The sequence below is a fragment of the Tetranychus urticae genome, chromosome 3, assembly GCF_039701765.1.
Source record: "Tetranychus urticae isolate SD_2017Ah chromosome 3, NJAU_TeUrti_SD_1.0, whole genome shotgun sequence".
Taxonomy (NCBI): domain Eukaryota; kingdom Metazoa; phylum Arthropoda; class Arachnida; order Trombidiformes; family Tetranychidae; genus Tetranychus; species Tetranychus urticae.
This window is the reverse complement of record NC_142960.1, coordinates 1,762,341-1,783,453: the sequence shown is the minus strand read 5'-3', so window position 1 is coordinate 1,783,453 and position 21,113 is coordinate 1,762,341. Positions and strand designations below refer to the sequence as shown.

Genomic DNA, 21,113 nt, shown 5'->3' with positions numbered 1-21,113 from the left:
AGTCATTTAATTGGACTAAATGTAAAATTTATTGTCTAGATGATTATCCACTATAAACAAAGTAAGTTTTTGGGTATCACACAATGATTGGGCACATTTAGTCGTCAAACCAAGATCTTTTTGATTATATTTCAAAACCAAATTGAAATTAATTTTTTCATCTGGTTATCTGGTTATCTTTCCAACAGTTACCATAATTTCAATTCATCTACCATTTGAAACAAATCAGATTTTTCCTTGTTTGGTTTTTGTCAGGCTTTTGATAAAAAAACGTAACATGATGGAAACATAAACTGAAGAGATGTTAGGCTTTGCTTTTGCCAATTTGCATCTTTGTTTTTACAATTGATTGTCAAAAATTAATGATTAACAAGTTAATGATCGTATCTAAATGACAACACTTTAACTGAATTTGTTGTATGTACAATATCAATATTTCATTCTCTAATGATAAGTTAATGGTAACAAGGAATGATGAATTTAAATAAAAACAATTAACATAATAACTCAATACAGATGGATCTTATTCAATCCAAATACAATTTTTGTATGTAAATGTTACATACAGAGAAATAATAGATTGCAAAGGATAATGAACTTGGCAGACAGCATAAAACTCAACAATAATTCAAATAATACACATGAATCATGTTAGGAAAGGTAATTAATAATGATAATTTACAATGAAAGTTTATCATTATTTACAGGTTAATCTTATGCGAAGGAAAAACCAAGATTAAACCAAACACTGTTTCGCAAACAGCAAATTAATCACTCCTTTCACAGTAATTTAAACCAGATAAATGGTTAAAATTTTTCACTATAATGAACTTTTTTACATTCACTAAATATGTATATATTTATACATGTGGCTATTAATGTACAAGTTTTAAAGTTGATGTTGGATAGATTCAGTTTTTTTATCATTTGTAATGATGATGATGAATCAGTTGATGATGTATGTTACAAGATTGATTTATGGAGATGATTATTGCTGATTAAATGTCATCCGTATTAAGAGTTGGGTCAAAATCGTCGTTCATGTCAAAGAAAAATCGCTCCCAACGGGTTGGTCTATGAGGAGTTATTCCGTGATAAACTCGTAATTCCTCGGCTGGAAACCATGAAGCATCTTCTTCAGGTAGTAAAGGCCTTCCAATGGTCTTTAAAAAGGCAATTAAAGGAATCCAAATAACCGAAATGAGTACCAGAAAGACTGCGAAAAATTTAGCCCAACTAGGCCATTCTTTTACAAACACAGTTGCCTATTGAAAGAGCAAAATAAAAACGTAATTAGATATCAAATGATCACAAAAAACGACCAATTCAACTATTAAAGCCAAATACAATTAGAAAGAAGTAAAGTCGAAAAGCTCTTGTTAATGTAAAATACATTTCCAATTCAATTATTTCTCTATAGAAATTGTTTGTTCAATCAATTGAATCAAACCTTTCAGTTGTTAATGGTACTTTTTTAGTTTACTTTCAGATGGATCAGACTCAGATTATATTCAGAATCAGTATCACTTTTTTTTCTTGCATCAACAAAATGATATTAAACAATTTAAACAGGAAAACAGCTGAAAGCGAAATATCTAATTGAAAAAAAATCATAATTAGATTAAAATTTAATATATACGAGATGAATTAAATTCAATGAAATTTATATTAAAATTGTGGTTCCTCCAAAGTCATTTATCATTGCCTTTCCTGTTAAACCACCATAAATATAGTAAATTGAATTGAAAAGGTAATACACATTCATTTCAACGTATTTGACTATGAATATGAATGTAAAATATAAAATGTAAAATGTTTCCCATTGAATAATATTTCTCATGTAAACATGTTATTCAATGAATAGTTGAACAAAATGTTAATTAGTGAATAATGAAAATCCATTGTTATTACCAATTTACTGTCCCAAGCATCATAACCACTTTCATGAGATAATCTGATTAAACTTGAAACAAGGATGACCGACATGGTGAATGGAGCAGCATATCTCCAACAAAATAGCATGTAATTGCTGGGACGTTTACCAGTCATTAATTCGAGATCGTCGCTGAATCTGTTGGAAAACAAAAACAATAATTTAGTTCAGTGAAAATAAATAAAGAGTTTAATAAGTTGAAACAAAAGCTATTTGTAAAATTCAACATAAAAAAGGATGAAGCTTGAGGCGGAACAACTAATTTGAATGTTACATTATTATTAATAATAACACTTTAAATGTCAAATTTTTTTGACAAATTTTACTTTTTTTACATTCTACTCTTCATATGAATTAATTTTGTAAATGAAATGTCAATAAAATGGATGATTTTTTACCCAATTTTTACCTTAAATATAGAGGGAAGAGTTGGAAGAAGTGAAAATTTATATTAGAATAACAATGAAAAGAATCAATTTTTCATTGTTGTTTGTGGCTCTACTAATTGAATGTAACATTGATGGTGAAAGTAAGATGAAAATGTATCATTACAATAAATTAATTGTTGTGTTGATTGATAAATCTGGTTATTAATAGGGAAACAAATTGTTGACCTGTGAAAATTATTGTACCAAAGTTGATAATACAATTTGAGGGATCTTTTGATAAGAAATAAAAAACCATTAATCAAAATGTTTTTTGTTTGGTGTTATGTTGTGTTGAGAATCGTTTTTATTTCTGCTTAATCGTGATTAAACTTAAACTTTCAATCTATTAATATTAAAGGGCATTATTCAAGGGAAGAACAATTTTTCTTGCTTTGTGATTCTGAAATCACACGGAAAAACTGTTAAAAGACGATAAAATGAGTTTTGTTTTAAGTTGCAGTGATTAACTTTGATTACTTGTAAGTGTACAGAAAGTATTACAGCTAGCATGGTAATCAATATCAACTTTTATTTCAATTATTAATATAATATTAACCATAAGTTAATAAACAAGAAGGAGCTAGGAATAGCATAAGAAAATGAGAGAAGCAAAGGAAATTAGAAAATGTCTCAACTTGGAAAATGATGATTATCTACTGATGATGGTCACCATCACCATTATTATCATCATCATTTCTAACATCCATTAAGATTGGATATGTCTTGTATGATTCTAGTCACGCAGGGTAAACAAGTGCATTGGGGTGAGAAAAGTGAACCAAGTTGAAAATAATAAAAGTACAAATCTGAAGTTAAACTATAACCTGACTGTACAATTATTATTACCAATCCTGTGATTACTAACAATATTACATGTATTATTAGTAGGAATAGCTTACCTTTTCAGGCCATAGACAAATGCAATGGCAATACATTCAAAGAAGGCAACAATGAGAAGAGGAAAGTTTCCGGCAAAATTGTCGAAAAGCGTGAAAATGTAATTCCCAGCGCCATGAGCAAATATTAAAGACAAAAGAAATGAAACCAAACAAATAGAGCCTAAAATAAAGTGGAGTAAAAAAAGAGAGAAAACGTCAAAATTAATAAATAGCAATCCATATTTGTTTACTGGCACTGTCTTTGTTTCAGATTTATATAAGTTATAATATCAAGCATGTAAGGTTACTGGGTGAAGGTTGAAAAAGAATCAGGTCAAGGATAAGGAACTAGTATCACTTTGACTCTATACTTTTACACCATAGTAAATGTATCAAGTTGGATAGGATTAATAAATTTGATTCTGTAAATCAAGCAAAGCTAAGCAACTAGAGAGTAAGTGGGTAACATACGCTGTTGAGATACATTTACTTTTTCTGTTCTATTTTTATGGATTGGCTGAGTTTCCCTTGAATTTTACTTACCAGTTAAAATTTCTTTCCTTAAATTGGGAAACAATTTCATATCAACAATCGAGGTAACTGCTCCTTCCAAAGTACCAAATTGTGAATCAATCCCAAGTGTGAATAACATCAAAAAGAAAAGGATTGACCATAAAGGAGCAAACGGAAACTCGTTTATGGCTTGAGTAAACACAATGAATGCTAGACCAGTTCCAGAGGCACCCTGACGAATAAAGAAAATAAAAATATCAAAAATTTAATAAAATTTTAAAGATAATTAATTTAAAACAATAAAATGTAAGAAAGAAACAATTGAAATTGAAATTAAGACATTTTCACAGTTACCAGTGTGATTCATTATTAACCCGCCATAAAGCAATGGAGCGGTCTATTCAAATTGCAAGCTTTGGATAAAAATTAAACATTTTATTTGAAAATTTTGTCCGATTAAAAGCAATTAGCTAATTCTGTTCAAATTGTATTCATCTACTTCTTAATTTAGTTAAGCATTTTAATATGATAAAAGAAATTTAACATTAACTGTTTTCCTTAAACCAAAAGCTACATTTTTTACTCAATGAATCTCATTTCCTTGGCTAAACAAGAAAAGGGTTGAACAAGAAGACAAGTAAAGAATGAGAATTTGTTTCAAGAAAATATGGAATAAAGAAGATGATGAAGATGAAGAGGAAATGGAAGATCGATAGATAATGGAAGATGTAGCTTCAATGGATTGTGAGCGAATGAACAGCTACATGAAAAGTCGACTTATATTTTTATTTTTGCTTCATCATCTGATATCAAACTGTATTGATGATCCCATATTATTATGAAATCAATTTGCCATGAAGCTTGATAAATAACAATAATTCATCGGATAATTTGATGACGAACACAATGAAGGTCTCAAAATAGGAACCAATATTGAAATTATCAAGTTAAAAGCAATTTTGTAATCTTTAACATTGACAAAAAGCCAAACCTGAAAATCATTAAAATAGCTAATTTTGTCCGAGCTTTTAAGTAAAGGTCAAGATTATTCTCCATGAAATCTCTTTGGTCAATACATTATTGACTTTAGTTACTGTTTGATTTCAAATTTCATAAAACATCAAATGAAAAAGAAACAAAAAAGTCCAAAATCTTGAAAACTTAAATCCTTCCAGCTTTGAAGAGTCTCAAGAAAAACAAATATGAAGAGGAAAAATTTCATTCCAAGAATTGTTCATTTCTTTATAACACGATTTTGTACTCTCATGTTAACTGTTTCACTTGCTGATTAACTTGTCGTTTAACATTGAATCACTTTCAAGCGACTCACATTACAGGATAAAATGGTCAAGAATAGTTCATACCTTGTCCAGTTCATCTTGGATATCACATTTATCTAATTTAATTGTGGTTGTTGAATTGATATAAACGATTCCATCGTACATTGGATATCCTTTCAGGTCATTTGATTCAATAAAAGCAGTTCGATTTTCAATGCAACGATGATTTATCTCATGTGCTTTAAAACCTAAAACCCAAAAAAGAAACCAGAATTAATATTAAAATTGAAAAATTATATCAACCAAAAGCAAAACATTTCAAGGCAATTCAAGCTTTCAACTACAGAACCAAAGATTGATTAAAAGCATGAAACAAATGAAAAATTTAAAGTCTAAATTGATATTTTGTTGTAACAAAAGTAAGAAAATGAACAGCAAATCTTGCTAATTAACCATTAAATTAATTACAGGCAAACTAACTCATTTAAGGTAAATGTGTTTAACCAAAATTGAGTTAAAGTAAAGTCATTTTAAATTGCCTTTCGTGTTTCATTTTGCTTTCAATTTGCCAATTCCAATGGAAACAAACCTAATATTGAAAAGACAACAATTCCGGCAAACATGGAAGTACCACAATTGGTTAAAGCAACAAAAATTGCATCTCGATAACAATTATTGTGAACCGGATTATAAGATGAGAAAGCAATTAATCCACCAAATCCAAGGCCCAATGAAAAAAATATTTGAGTTCCAGCTTCAAGCCAAACAATTGGATCCAAAAGCTTTGACCACTGGAATAAAAGAATTACATTTTAATGGTTTCAATCAACAAATTAACCAGCTTAATCAACTCACCTTTGGAGTAAATAGATGGGTTATTCCGGCTGACATACCTGGTAATGTGATTCCTCGGAAGAAAAAGATGACCAAAACAAAGTATGGGAATGTTGCAGTTACATAAACCACCTTTAATGAAGGAACAACAAATCACGATTAATTTCATGTTAAAATACAATTGAATACAATCTGAACAATTTGATAACATTTTGGGTTTTTACTGTTGGATTGAAATTGAATTTGCTTCAAACAATCAGATCAGAGTATAATTATTAGTTTAAATTGAAAATTAAACCAAAGATTTTGCAAGATAAGTTGAAATGTTGGGAATTAACGTCAACTTTGATCAATCTCAATGTTTCAACAGATGTAAGTTACGATTTTGGTAAACATGTTTCATGTTAAGGATAATGTCCAAAGTGCAATCCCAGCATCTATTGAGAGGTTCAATGTTGAAATGGATTTCAGTTGGATTTGGAACAAAGTAAACTTGAAAAAAAAGAGGAAATTCATTCTCATTTGTTTCCAGTGTTTCAATATTTACGAGCAAAATATAAGCCAATTTAAGCCTGAAATGTTTGCAATGTTCAATCTTGGACTGATTGATGAAAAGTTGATTCACAATTACAGTTGGAAGCAAACAGATGCTAGAGAATTTCCAGTTTTAAGAAAATTCCCAAATCGATAAATATTACAATTCCCTTCAAAGTAAAAAAAATGTTCATCTTGAGTTTCATTTCAACAAAATTTTCAGCCTTCAAAATGAACTAATCTAAGGTTACATTTGCTTATGTTTCTGAATATCTGACAAATCAAAATTAATATTTAAACGATTGAGTTGAACATTGAGATGTTAAGGAGTGAAAATTGTGACAATTGTTTGAGTCAAAAAGCTTCGAGTTACAATCGAGTTTTGTTTTCTCGTGAATTTACTCGAAACAGTATTTTGTTTTTTCTGTGTTTCTTTACTGACAAAATTGATTCCTCACGAGAGACAACAAATGCTGAGCCGCTTTTCATTTAGGTTACCATGAAGATGTTCATAAATAAAAAGAATGTCAAAATAAATGACAAACAACTGAAGCAACATTGTAAATATTACAATTGAACAAGACTCATTGCTCAAGGTGATCACAATCAAAGTAATTGCATTTACTGTAATCAAGGTACAATGAAAAAGTGCAATTGAAAATGGCTAGGAAAACAATCGACAATGAAAATGCCTGAAACATGAGAGTAACTCGTTTTGTGTACAAAATAACAAACAAATCATGTTAAACTCATTTCTCTCTTCATTTGTGATGAACATTTGATGAATTTGTTGGCAACAATTGAATGAACATGAATTATTTCATCGAAATCTTTTATTCATCTTTTCTCGTCTCAACAATTTTCTTAGTATTTTCAATAAGCCAATAATTGCTTGTTAATGTTTACCATTTTACACCTTTTTTTCCTGTTCAACACTTGAAAATGGTTTCAATCAGTTCAATATGGAAATGAATTTTCACCATTTTTTTCGCTCTACAAACACTTTCATATTAAAATGATTCTTTATCATGTTTTTCCCATTTTTTTGCTCAAAAACTCAAGTTTATGATGTTTATGATGTTTAGGAACAGAAAAAAATGACAAGCTAATAATACAAGCTTTCAGAAGGAATTCATTTCCATGAGATAATTTGGTTCAATTTTGCTTCAATTTCAAACCCAAACAAACAAGTTTAACCTCGTAAAAATCAAATTTACTTCAATTTAAACTGAAACAAACTTGCGATTCCAAGCATTACAAAACAATTCAAGTGTTTTGTGATTAACATGAAATTATAGAATCAACTCGCAATTTTCTTGTTTGCTTTTCATCTAAATAAATTGTTAATTAATGAGATACAAAGTGTAAAGAAAATTGTTTCAACTACTTTGCTTAAACAGAAACAATTCATTTGTAAATTGCTACTTTAAGTATTTTGTCAAGTTATAAGTTATTCAAACTGGGAATTTCCGTGTTTTTGGATTTTGATTTTCCCTTGAATTGTCAACAGATTCACTTGAAAACATACTTTAGAGACTAAGCAAAGATCGTTGACAAATATTGAAATCTTCAACTGATCCAACGATTTCGAACAAGATTTTCATATGAACTGAACGAAAAAAATTCTGTGATTTTCTTGGATTAGATTACAGATATTCCTTGTAATGGACTGAAATTTCGAAAGATTTTGGAAGAAATTTTTGTTCGAATATTATTTTATTTTGGAATGAGAATTGACAGAGTTATATAAGTTTTTGGTGGTTGTTGGGATTCTGAGTCTGATTTTGCATTTCAAGATTCTTCTTCGAACCCGTTTTACTGTTTTATAAATTATAAATTTGACTTGCGATTTGATTGACTTTTGTTTTGACAGTTTGAAACTCATTGGATTAATCTTGTTGAGTATTAATGAGGAAGATTATCAAAGCATATCAATATGAAACTGTGAACTTTATCAGGCAATTGAAATGATTTTCATCTTGAATCTCGTCAACTGATAAGTATAACTTTTCTTGAACAGTTTACTTGGAGTTTTTGCCTGTTCAAGTGACATTCATTTTGTCATATTGCAGGTTATTTGTGGGAAATATACAACTTTTAGAGGTCATCAAAAGGTCAAGTTATCATTTTCATATCTGACTATTATTGTGGCTCAGATTCCAATGGATGAACAATTTCAAACATGTAATGGTAAAAAGAGCAGCAATTCAATCGATAATGACTAGTCTCTTGTAAGTTGTCAATATAATTGCTCTTGATTATACAATTTATCGAGTGAAATGATTTTTATTAAATTTGATCAACGCAAACTTTCCTTGAAATGGTGTGAGATAAAACATGAAAATATCCGGTTGAGAGGCCATCAGTTATGTCATTAAATGATGTTTTCAAGTCAACATTTGGATAACATGAAATCTCGGATAATGCATTTTTTATCCCTGAAAGGTCACTCACTAAACAAGACTGAACCTGAAAAAATCAATGCTTAACCAAACGATAAAAGAATCTTGAATTTTTTAATTTCCCCAAAAAAACCTTCAGTCATTCAAATGGTTTCGTCTTCAAGTGATGTCTTTATGAGAAAAGAATGAAAATGAAACAAAAATATTGTTCTGATGTGTCCTGAATAAAATGGTCCACAGATAATCAATAAATGAAACTAGATGAGGAAAGAATGAAATTGATGGATATTCAGGTGCAAGTGAAGCGTATATGAATAAGGTAGAGACTCAATTATCATTGAATAGTTACATTAATATATTATTAAATAGGAAGTGAATGTTAATGTTTTTGTCTTATGATAAAACAAGAAGCAACTGAAATATCATTTTCATTAATAACAGTAATAGCAATGGAAACAAATAAAAGCCAATCAACCTGATATTATCATTCAATTAGTTTACATTTTCCCTGATTTTCATATCAACATTGTCAACAGGGATTTTCATTGTAAATGTTACAATGGCTTTCAGTTAAAGGTTGTCATAAATATTAACAAGGTTCACATTTTTCAATTCAAATCTATTTTTCAACCTTTCATGAGATGCTCATCTTTTGGCTTTTTTTGTTGTCACTCCATTTTGATCGGTAAATTAACCTTTATCATTTATCGAACCAACCATTTACCGAATGGAGCAAATTTTTCATTCAAAATTACCTTTTACATTGGAAACTTATTGACACCTGAAATGGATCTCAAGAGAAAAGGCAACATTCAGTTCAACTGAAATTGTAATCATTTTTCACTTCTAAAAATAAAGATTTCATGAAAAGTCATGAAATCAGAATAATCAATAGACAACTGTTTACCAAATAATCAATACACGATTCAGCAATTAGAATCATTTTCATGGTGAAAATGTTTCAAATGCTTTTCTTTACATTTCCATTTTGGTTAAACTTGAATTCATATTTATCACCATTATCTGTCCAATTATCAATGTTATCCAGAACTTTAGCAACATTATTGTCATTATTGTGCGAATTAAGTTGACATTTTTTGTTGCTGGAATGACATTTTTTCACACAAAAAATGATATAAATTATTGTCATTAATATTGTGTTATAAAATTACAATGCAACTACAAATATCTGGTTTTATTTGAAATCTTGGGTAATATATTTTTACGATTCTCGATTCAGATTTTTTCCTCTTTACTGATTCTTGGTGAGGCAAAAAAAGTGTAAACAAAAATCAATATAAAAAATGCATTAGTGAACAGAATCCAAGATTTATCATTTTCTTTGCTCATTGTTGAATAACTTTCAAGAATAGCTTTCACTCCAAGCTTAAGGTGAGAAATTGAATTATGTAAAAGGTAAAACAAATGATCAGTTTTGTGGTCAAAATGGTATGAAATGGGTTCAATGTTTACACTGATTATGATTAATAATCATGTAATATGCTTTACTTGGTGAGTTTCATGAGTTAATTAGAAGTTATTTGCTACTTTGCTTTTGATCAAATTTTCAAAATCAAATTATTTATTTATTTCATCAAATTTATCGTCTTTTCTGGTTCAACTTTTCATCTCATTTTCAGAGTAAACACAAATTTTGTTGACAAAAAGAGCTTTATTTTTACCAATTTATCCATTTTCAGGGTAAAATCTTCAAAATTTCAGTGTCAAATTGAAATTAATATCAGACGGTTTTGACGATATTACTTTTGACTTGTAATATTGATGGCAAAAATTGTCCTGATTCAAGTATTAAATTACTTCTGAGATTGAAATGTTGAATATTTTAATTTAATATTTTCAAATAAATTTAGCATTTCAGTGAATTGTAAAGTTAACCTTTTGACAATTAACCATTTGTGACACTTTTATCATGAAAAAGTCAGTTTATGAATTCAGTTTTATTAAATTCATATCAAACTGAAGCTTTTAAAATCTTCAAGTGTAACAGTCAATGTCAATGTCAGTGTAAACAGAGTAAATTATCAAATTTAATTTTCAACCGAAACCGATTTTGATTGATTATCTGGAACAAGATTGACCTAATAAATGATAAATTAACTTGAAACAATCATTATCGATTGTTAATGACAGGATACACCAATAAGTGAATAACATCCTAATCCCAAGCAACTCGCCACTTTTTGTCCTTTTTCTGGACTTTCTCTCTTATAAACTCAAAGCATATTGACCAGTCCCAAAGATGTCCAAGTCAATAAATGATCAAAATTGATGAATCTAATCAATCTAAAGAACGAAATCGTTTGAAGAATATCAATTTACTAATTTACATTTTCCAATTTCAGTGATTCCAATGTAATTTAGCTCAAGATTCATCACAATTAAACATTCAAGTCTAAACACAAAAATGGGTTCAACATCAAACTGAAGCTTAGACTTTGAGATTGGAAGCAAATCTGGACTTGAATCTGGTTAGGAATCAATTAGTTTTTTTCTCATCATGAGTTTACCATGAAAGATTAAATGGTTTAAATATTTAATAAGATTTTAAGCTTCACATTGAACAATCCCATGATTTTGGGCAACAATTTTCAAGATTAAAGAGATTATTTTTGCTCTTCTTTTTCTTTCTTTTTGTGTGTTCGAATGTGATTTACTTTTTTTGTTCATTCTGTTATCAGGGAGACAAGTTTCATGATGATAATGATCAGAGAGAAGGGTTTCGATCGATTGAATGGTATCATTTCTAGCATCATCAGTCAATTTAAAGTTGAAGCGATGAAAAGGATGAAAAGCAATCTGAAAAGATTGAGAAGGGAAAATGGAAACATTTGAAATGGAAAAAGATTCATTTCAAAATTCATTCCCTGAATAATTTAGATTGTGTCAATTCGTTTTCAAGGTTCATGATCAGATGATTAGAAGACAAAGAAGCTGTTGAGAGTTGCCTTTAATTTGAGTATAAATATTGAAAAATGAATCAATTCATTGACTTACAATGAAGACGGATTAATGTTGAATGAAATACTCTTTTGGTTTCTCATTCTAATCTTTATCCTTTTCTTCCTGCAAGTTTACTGAATAATACCTTTTGTCATCATTCTCATCATTGGGAACATCAATATTATCATGTTTAGTTTCTTAGAAAGTTGCTATTTTTAATCTCAATTCCTTATTCTTTATCTGATTTTCCACTTTAATCTGAAAAGGTTTTCTTTTCTTTCACTGGTTTTTGTATTATTTTTTTCCTCACTTTGATCATCTTGTTCAGTTCATCTTGCTCCAATTTCAATTCCCTGGGAGATTTTCACTGGAATCTTGTTGATAACCGAATGTGATTCGACTTTTCTTTTTGTAAATGGCAAACTCGATGACAACAGATTCATTTGAAGCTTTATTTCACCATTCACTTTACACTGTTAAATCTACAATCAGATTATCTGCTCATGGATATACACAATAAACTTGGATTCACTGATTCAAAAAGTGTTACCATTCAAGGTGGAGAAATGATGATTCAAATTAAATCAAGAGTTAAACTTGACCGATGTTTAGGGTTGAAAAGTCTTCAAAATGTTATAGCTTTTTGTACTTCAAAGAGGTCGATAACAAATAATAACAGGGTTAATCTGCACAAAATTGAAAGGTTTCCATGTTTGCCTGTTTTTTCAGATTAAAATTACTTTCATGCTAGTAGCTCTCATTGATTTACCATCGATCATTGGTAACCTAAACTCGACGTTAACCTTAAAGTTATTAAATATTTAAAAATTTGTCTGTTTGTTATATCCATTTTGTGGTTCCTGGTAGACCTAGTTATCATTGAATATCCTGCAAATTTCATTGAAATTTTTTTCAAGTTGAGGTTTACATGGATCATGTTTCTCTTCTGGTTAAAGTATATTAGCTAAAATTTTGTACAAGAGCTCTTTTTAACTGCTTCTGGTTTGCTTTGTGTAGGGTTGGAAGAGGCATTAAGTTGAAGTCAGGCTTTTTGGTTTCTCAAATATCAAATTAGGACTCTTCAATTGTATATTCCTGGTTGTATTTCAAATAATCATTTAGTATCATCATGATTTCAACAAGAGATATATTGACGATGGATCTTTGAATAAATCTGTGGAAGGGAAGAGGAAAAATCTCAGTATTAAACATGCTTGTAAATGGAGTGTAAAAAAACTATTCAGATTATCATTTTATTATTAATAAATTATTAATAATGTCAATCTATGTAATGATGATTAAGCTAATTATTCTTCAAGAATAATCTGGCTTAATTGCAAGTGATATTTAATTCTAATTATCAATGGGCATACCCTAGAGATTTTACTCAATGAAACATCAAATCATTTTGGTTAATGTTATCTGACATTTTGATGCTCTCAAAGTCAACCCTTGAAAATTTCATGTAAGCTTAATCCCTGGTTAGCTTACAGATCACCAAAATGTTGAAATATTCAAATTGTTAAAGATTTGTTCCATGGATAAATTGTTGATTACCTTTCCAGAGGATGCAATACCTTTGACCATACAGAGATAGCACAAAACCCAGGCAATTGCAAGTGAACCAGCAATCCTGTAATTGAAGTCTTGAAAATCCTCGATATCATCTGATATATCAAGCGTCCTTCGGTACCAAAAATACTGAGTAGGTGAGCTTCGCTGTTGAACAAAGATGAAAAAACAGAGTTAAAAATAAAATAATTATCTAAAGTAAAATTTCATTTAGAGACAAAAGCTAAATCTGGTTAAACCAAAGAGTAAAGTAAGGGTTAGGGTTAGAGATGTGCGATTAAAACAAAATCAACGATTTTTATCCATAATTTTAAGTCAATTTCATATCGATGATTTCAATGATATATCGTTTCGAAAAAACGCGTTTTTTCTTATCACTTCCACCTATTTCACCAAGTTTTGTCTTAGTTTTTGGCTTATTCGGCTCTTTTCTTTAAGTATTAACTACAATAATTTAGATAAAATCAGTCAAATGGACATTAACGATTAACTCAAATAAGTTCCGTTGCAGTTATTTTTAATGGTTCATTTTTAAAAATCAACAAAAATTCACATTTTATGATTTTTGATTTCCATTTTGAGCCATTGTGTAAATGAAGTGTTTCAAACGGTACAGCTTCCAGCACATTTCCAGCAAGGATCACAATCATCTTTCGAGCTGCATCTAACGTAATTATAATCTTGTGATCGGCCTCGAGTGGTATAGCACCAATCGTTAGTGAATAGTGAAGTGACCGTCATTTGTCCAAAGCCAGCACAATTGGACCAACAGTAACCATTATGGCAACCGTAAGCGTCATCTTTAACACAACCAAAGTTCCATCGGTCCTTCAATTTGTCCAAAATCTCTTCACTTCCCAATGCCGCTCCAACCGCACCTTGGTGACTTAGTTTAACGGAGACACATAAGATGATCAAAACACTCGCAAGCAAATAATTCATAATGTCAAATTCAAATAATTGAAATAAAGTCACAAAGTGAACTGAATTATTGAAACGAAGTAAATATCAACTGGATAGAATGGGTGAAAATCATATAAATTTTATAACAAATATCATCGTGACCTTGGTTTATACACAAGATACTTGATAATCCTATTAATCAGTTTGTTTTCAAGGGTTTTCATAAGATTCAATGCTATTAAAAACACTTTGAATCTGCACTCGAAAGTTTCTAATCTAGTGTTTGGAAGTGTTTCTCAGTTTGCAATAATTTCAAGTTGCACATTTACAAAATGAATTTAAAACGCTGAGAAACGTTTGTTTAATTAAATCGATTTATCGATTCTTCCTGTGAACATTGCGCCATCATCGATAATCGTTTTTTAATAATCGCACATTTCTGAACTTTCTTAATCATCACCAACCTCGTGATCAAATTGAAAGAGCGGGATTTAAGTTAACGCGCAAATTTCAAATAAGAACTAATAAATTATAAAAATGAAAATTGCATTGTATCGTTAAACACATTAATTTACAATGATTATCAATAAAAAATTCAGTTAATAACTGACTACTCGAAATGGGAATAAAGATTTAATAGAGTCATAAACTTTACTACCAATCTGATGTTATAGAATAGTCTTGAAGGTAGAAAGAAGTTAACAGAACTCACCTCACATTCAGAATTATTAACATATGTTCCATTGGGATAATTGTCTTTAGGACAATCAGTCCAAGGTAAAGGTGATTCAAAGCTATTAAGTAGATAATATATACACCAAGCAATAATTGTATTATAATAGAGAGCTACATTGAACGAGACTACAGCTGAAGCAATTCCAATTCCTCCCATATAACTTGAGATGAGATTCCAGGCTCCAATGGCACCTTTCCTTAGCCTCTGGCCAACAGCAAGTTCAAGGTAGAAAACAGGTATTCCCATGATAGCCAACATAATAAAATATGGAATGAGGAAAGCACCTTTTCCATTGAAGATCCATGTAAAAGCAAGAGAAAGGGAAAGAAATAAAAAATAATGAAAATGGCATTAATATTGTACGTTGTTGTACAGCTAACACATAATTTGCTATATTATTTAACACATTTTATCTCACTAAATGTTACCCTGACTTTTACACTGGTTTACATTAAACTGATTAAAAGTGAATATGAATAGGAATTGAAAAAGATATAAATCATGTTTTAGATGAGCTTGAACAAGAAGAAAAATAAAGATACAAAAGAGAGAAATGGAAGAAAGTGAAGCTTCGAGAAGGAAAAAAACAATGACAGTTACAAAAGCTTTTCTTCTGTAAAACATTGAAAGTATTACATTGTAAAACATTTGATTTTTTTGTCTTGGATTCTATCAAAGATTGAATCAAATCAGGTGAACATTTGATTCTGTATCATGAACAAAACCTTCATCTTCATGTACAACATGTAATAGCAGTTTAAGTATTGATTGAGCCAACAATTTACAGCCATTTCAATTGGTTAACTTTATATTTCAACTAACAACCTGAAAATTGGTTAGTAAACAAAAGAAGGCTTTTGAATTTGAATGTCAACCAAATCAAAAGTGGCTCAACCAGATTTATTAGCAATTTAGGATAAATGCAATGTTGACTTAAATGATTTGAGAATCAATTTCAACCATTAAACCAACTCTAAATTAAATTTAATGAAACAAGAAAAGGCTCAACAATTGTAATACCAAAGCTAATCCCATTTACCGTCGAAGCAAAGAAGTAAATTGAATCAAAATGAAATGATTGGAATCAGTTGATACCTTTTACTACACACTCCTATCAATTGAATCTATTAAGCCTCCAAATGATTACAAGTCTCAATGGTTTGACCAATTGTTGATAAAAATAGGAAGAAGAGGCGATCACAAGAAAAATGATTGAAACCTCAATATTTGAATAGCCAATATCAATACTAATAATGAGCAAAATATTGGAGTGAATTTATATCAACTCTATCATAACAAATGATGTATCAATCTATTGATTAGATTGTTGTAGGTTAAGGTTAAAGGTATGATGGTTAATCATGTAAATATGGGTTAAAACTGGTTAATTGTGACTTACCTCCACCATTTTTTTGTGCCAAATACGGAAACCTCCAAACGTTACCCAAACCCACAGCATAACCAATAGTTGCCAGCATAAATTGTAATTTATTATCCCAAGATTCTCGTCCATCTTCACAATCTCGGAATGCTTTATCATCAGCAGTTACCATGTCAAGGGTTAACTTTTCAGTTGTCTGTGAATCAGTGAAAAAATGTGATTAATTGGCAATAAATTGACTCAAGAATCGGGTTTATGGTTAGACAACCAGAAATGAAAACAACAACACAAGGATTCCTCTTGAAACCAACCTAATTTGTTGATTTAGAGCACTAAATTGCTACCAACTTCACCCAATAATTTACTAATTGTCGCATTTTTCATTCACTGAATGTTGCCTTCAATTTCAATCCAAAACTCAATTCAAAGCAACATTTTCAAAGGATTTTTGTTTCATCCTTTCAACAGTTTGCTTTAATGCTTTCACTAAATTGCTAGTTTATTAAAATATCAATTATAGTGGTTTGCAAATTAAATTGTTGGCTTAATCAATAAACATGGAAATTAAATAGACAATGTAAATAGTAATTCCTGACAGTTATAATTTATATTAACTTTTCACTCCATCAACTGGGAATGCTCAGTCAGTTGGAATTGAAGATGAAAAGTGAAAGGAAAGGAAAACATTTTTCAATCTTTTTTAGCTTCTTCATCTTTCCCTGGTTCAAATGTTACAATCTGATTAATCTGATTACAAAGTTGATCAAATCAAAATTCAACTTGCATTCCCAATGAAATACAATGTAACAGTTTAACCTTTCAAAGTTTCCCGATTCAACATCTTCATACTTCAATTTAGATCGATAACTAAATGGGTTTTTAATTTCTTAAATTTAAAACCTTCTTTCAATTGAAAGTAAATTGTAAATTGATTAAAAGCTGAAAAGCTAAATTACAAGTCAATTTGGACCTTCATTGTCCAACTTGTTAACAGAAACCAGTTTTTTAATGGATTCAAGTGAATGCTTTTATTGATTGTAACATTTATAATGAATATAATGATGAAAACAATGATTTGTGTTCAACATAATTGTACTGTAAATGCTGAATAACATGGGAATGCTTTTTTTCAGAGCTTATTTCAAATCATTTTCAAAGACAACAATGATTCAAATATGGCCATGTTTTATGATTGGTAAAAATGGTTAACACTGAATTTAGTATTTTATTCAACTCATATTAATCAATCAATTGGTGAAACTAAACTGTACATAAATTATTGATTATCATTTGTCAGTCTGTTACCTTATCGATTGGATAAATTGTAAATCTAACAATAACAATAGACTGTTGTTTCAACCTTCTTGTTTAAAGTATAGTTAATCATGTTGATTGGGTTATTCACATTTACAATCAGACATTTAGGGATCATTACAGGAACGGTTTCACCGTTCAATCTTTAATCAATATTAAGTGGATTTGGTCAACAATTAACTGATCATTAGTCCAAGTACATTAGACAAGAAGTAAGGAATTAGAGCTTGAGTTATGGACTCATTTTTCAAAATCAGATGCAAGAAGTTAACCTGAATTTTCTGTAATCAATCAAACATTTTATCCAGTTTATGGACATTTTTTTGCATTTGCATTTAAAGATGCTTTTAAACAGACAAGAGCATCACAATTTGAACTTAACCTTTAGTAAAGGATCTTAATGGCTTTATCTCAGTGGTTACAGGATTGGAAAGGCTTGAAACATTTTCAGTTGACTTTATTGATCGAGAGTTGGAACAATCTAATCTTGAATAATTATCAAAACTGTGACTGAAAAGTGTTTAAATGACAGTGAAATTCGGGTTAATCTACTGGCATTGATTTCGGTTAGCGAGAGATGGACTTCGTTCCTAACAAAATTAGAAACCAGATTTAGCATTTCACTGAAGCACCAGAAACTGGTACAAAAATATGGTCTAAAGGTCTAGAAAAGCGAAATATTCTTGGTAAATCTAGAGCTCTAATGACAGGACTTGCAAGTTTTTGATTTGTTAACCCAAATGAAGTCATTAATGTTAAAGGTTTTTGGTGCATTTTCACTGGTTTTGTCTTTGTTTTGAATTTGGATGTTTGGGTTTAAATTGGTTAGACATTCATTGTGATTGATTGTTACCTCTGATCCTAAGGGTGAAACTTCATCGTTGAATGCCAAGTTGCTTGTCCCGTAGAGTTGGGCTCGGCCATTTTCCTTAACCAGACGATCTTTCAATTCCTTTAGTTCCAGTCTTTCACCAACTGGAAGCTCTGATTCAGATAGTTGTTTCCTCATTATATTCTGCATTTTGATGATAAGTTGTAATAATGATCAAACAAACACACTAAAGACACTCATTGACACTAATTTGTTGAAGTTTAACAGCCATTGAAACAAAACTTGACCACAAACAGATGAAAACAGAGTTGAAGATGTTTAAAAGTGAAAAGTTGATTGGAAAATATTGCACTGAATTTGTTGGTTACTGTTTGAATCAACCTTCATAGTATCCAATTGCAGAGTAATTAAATGTTGCTCGAAAAGCAAATTGAGCCGAAATCGACTTAAAATGATCTTTCAAAACAATCAATGGCACAACAAAAGTTAACCCAATTCCTGGTTACTGGGTAAACTGTAGTAACATTATTTTGAAGGGAAAACACTTGAACACGAAAGATTAAATGTTGGCTGAAAAATTAAACAAGTAATTACTGCTAGTAAACAAGAAAATCAAATGAAAATTAAGTTTAACCAAATTTATGTGATGATGATGTTTGATTAAATTTGATTGAGCATGGCCAAGTGTATCTCTTTGGTGGGTTCACGTCTATTGACTATTTACTCAAATCGAGAAGTCGATGTTATTCAGTTCAACTCTCTTTTTTACTCACTCCATGAGCATGGCTTCTGGATTCACTAGTTATAACCATCCATTCAAGTATCGAGTTATGTCACATTTGAGGCTTGCATAGGAATAACAACAGTTGAATGAGCAAGAGTCGCCTTCTGGAGTTGATATTTCAATTGTTTTTATTGATTTTTAACTGTAAACTTGATACGATCATTCCGTTCTGGTTTTATTATGAATAATTTAATTATATCGATATTTCATTGTTACAAAATGAAACTTTAATATACAATGTAGTTTATTGTGTTTAAACTAAAAATTTTGTACAATTACCCCATTTATGCACAAATTGACACAAATGGTCAAAAACGGGTAAAAATTACTTCTGTCAAATTTAGACTCTTGTTGGTTTGTTGGGAAATGAAAACTGTATCCATTTGTGCGATTTGAAAATTCCTCTAATGAACAGTTTTCGAGAAAATCGAAGACAAAGTTGAATTTTCGGTTCCCTTACGTTCAACTATGGAGATTTTTTCATAAAACGTATTTAACTGATGTACCTTTTGATGATCAGCCACAAAATGCCCTTATTTGAAGAAATAGAACTTTTCTTTTTCTGCAAAATAGATAGTCCGATTTTTAAGTAAACCGACAGCATTCTATGACCTGCAGAGTATGGCCAGTAGTTATATAAAGTCCTCTTCGAGGACGACTTGGTTTTTCCAGGACAAGTTGGTTTTTCCAGGACAGTCCGCTTCTGGGACAAACGAACTGTCCGCTTCCAGGTCAATGATACCGTCTTACGGTGTTAGTTTTTTTCAATGTTACAGTGTCTCAATACCAACATACAGTGTGCCTAAATTAGCTCAACACCATCAACGTGCCTTCATCTTCCTCTTTAATTAGTTTAATTTAGTTTATTTATTATTTTTTGTTAAAATTAACTTTAATTTAATCATCATGCCAACCCGAGGGTAAGTACTTTTTTAATTTAATTCACTTTTGACATTTTAATAACCTTTTTTCTCTTTTCAGTCAATCATCACCTTTAACCGTACAACTTAGAAGGGTACTGACTCACCTTGAGTAAGCCCTGATCTCCGTTCCCTCCTTTATCCGCCGTACCATCAGGATGGCCATTGGCAAAATCCGGTCCTATGAGGATCAAGAGGCGAGGATCGAGAGGCTGCTGGTCCAAAACCAGCGCCTCCAAACCAGGAACCAGGAGCTACGAGCTGAGGTGGCGGAGGTAAAAACTGAACTGGCCGAGAAGGACCAGTTCATAACATACATCGACCACCGATGCCAGAGAGCTTTTGGCTTCCCGAGGGAAGAATTCTTGGACCGGTACCTGGATTGGGTCGAGAGGGGAGTTAGAGAGCTCGAGCTCAGAGACTCAAGCCGAGGGCTTTAATTTTGTATTGATTTCATTTTCATTTTTTCTATTAATTTTCATTTTCATTTTTTCTATTAATTTTCATTTTCATTTTTTCTATTAATTTTCATTAAAAAAGTTTATTTATTTTCATTAAAAAAAGTTTCATTTTTTTTCGGAAAAAAACTAACACCGTATGACAGTATCATTGACCTGGAAGCGGACAGTTCGTTTGTCCTAGAAGCGGATTGTCCTGGAAAAACAGAGTTGTCCTGGAAAAACCAATTCGTCCTCGAAGAGGACCTTATATAACTACTATGACTTAAAGAGTTAACAAACTAAGACTGATTAACGTTCCATAACAATTAATGCTTCAAATCATGGTTTTCATATTCTTAACAATTTAACGATAGCTCTCTTGATTTTGGCCTTTGGTCTTTAAACTTTGATCGCCTTTTGTACAGCTATGGAAGCAGATTTTTTCATTAAACTAATTTCAATGTTGTA

The 21,113-nt window shown here is 30.4% G+C and overlaps 1 protein-coding gene across 2 annotated transcripts; it reads right to left on the bottom strand.

The window, feature by feature from the left end:
* Positions 1-5: 5 nt before the first annotated feature.
* Positions 6-19,220, bottom strand: LOC107365967 (sodium-dependent neutral amino acid transporter B(0)AT3). 2 transcript variants are annotated; one of them, XM_015933549.3, is made up of 11 exons: positions 18,523-19,220; positions 16,374-16,551; positions 14,951-15,258; positions 13,321-13,482; positions 5,888-5,998; positions 5,622-5,823; positions 5,117-5,280; positions 3,783-3,984; positions 3,261-3,420; positions 1,912-2,071; positions 6-1,265 (listed from the first exon to the last, which is right to left on the bottom strand). In XM_015933549.3, exons 1-11 carry the CDS (start codon positions 18,688-18,690, stop codon positions 999-1,001), a joined length of 2,082 nt encoding a protein of 693 aa, XP_015789035.2. In that variant the 5' UTR covers positions 18,691-19,220; the 3' UTR covers positions 6-998. The 2 variants fall into 2 exon arrangements, with proteins under 2 accessions (XP_015789035.2, XP_015789036.2); XM_015933550.3 differs by lacking the exons at positions 16,374-16,551; positions 18,523-19,220 and adding an exon at positions 15,403-15,687.
* Between the last annotated feature and the right edge of the window lie 1,893 nt (positions 19,221-21,113).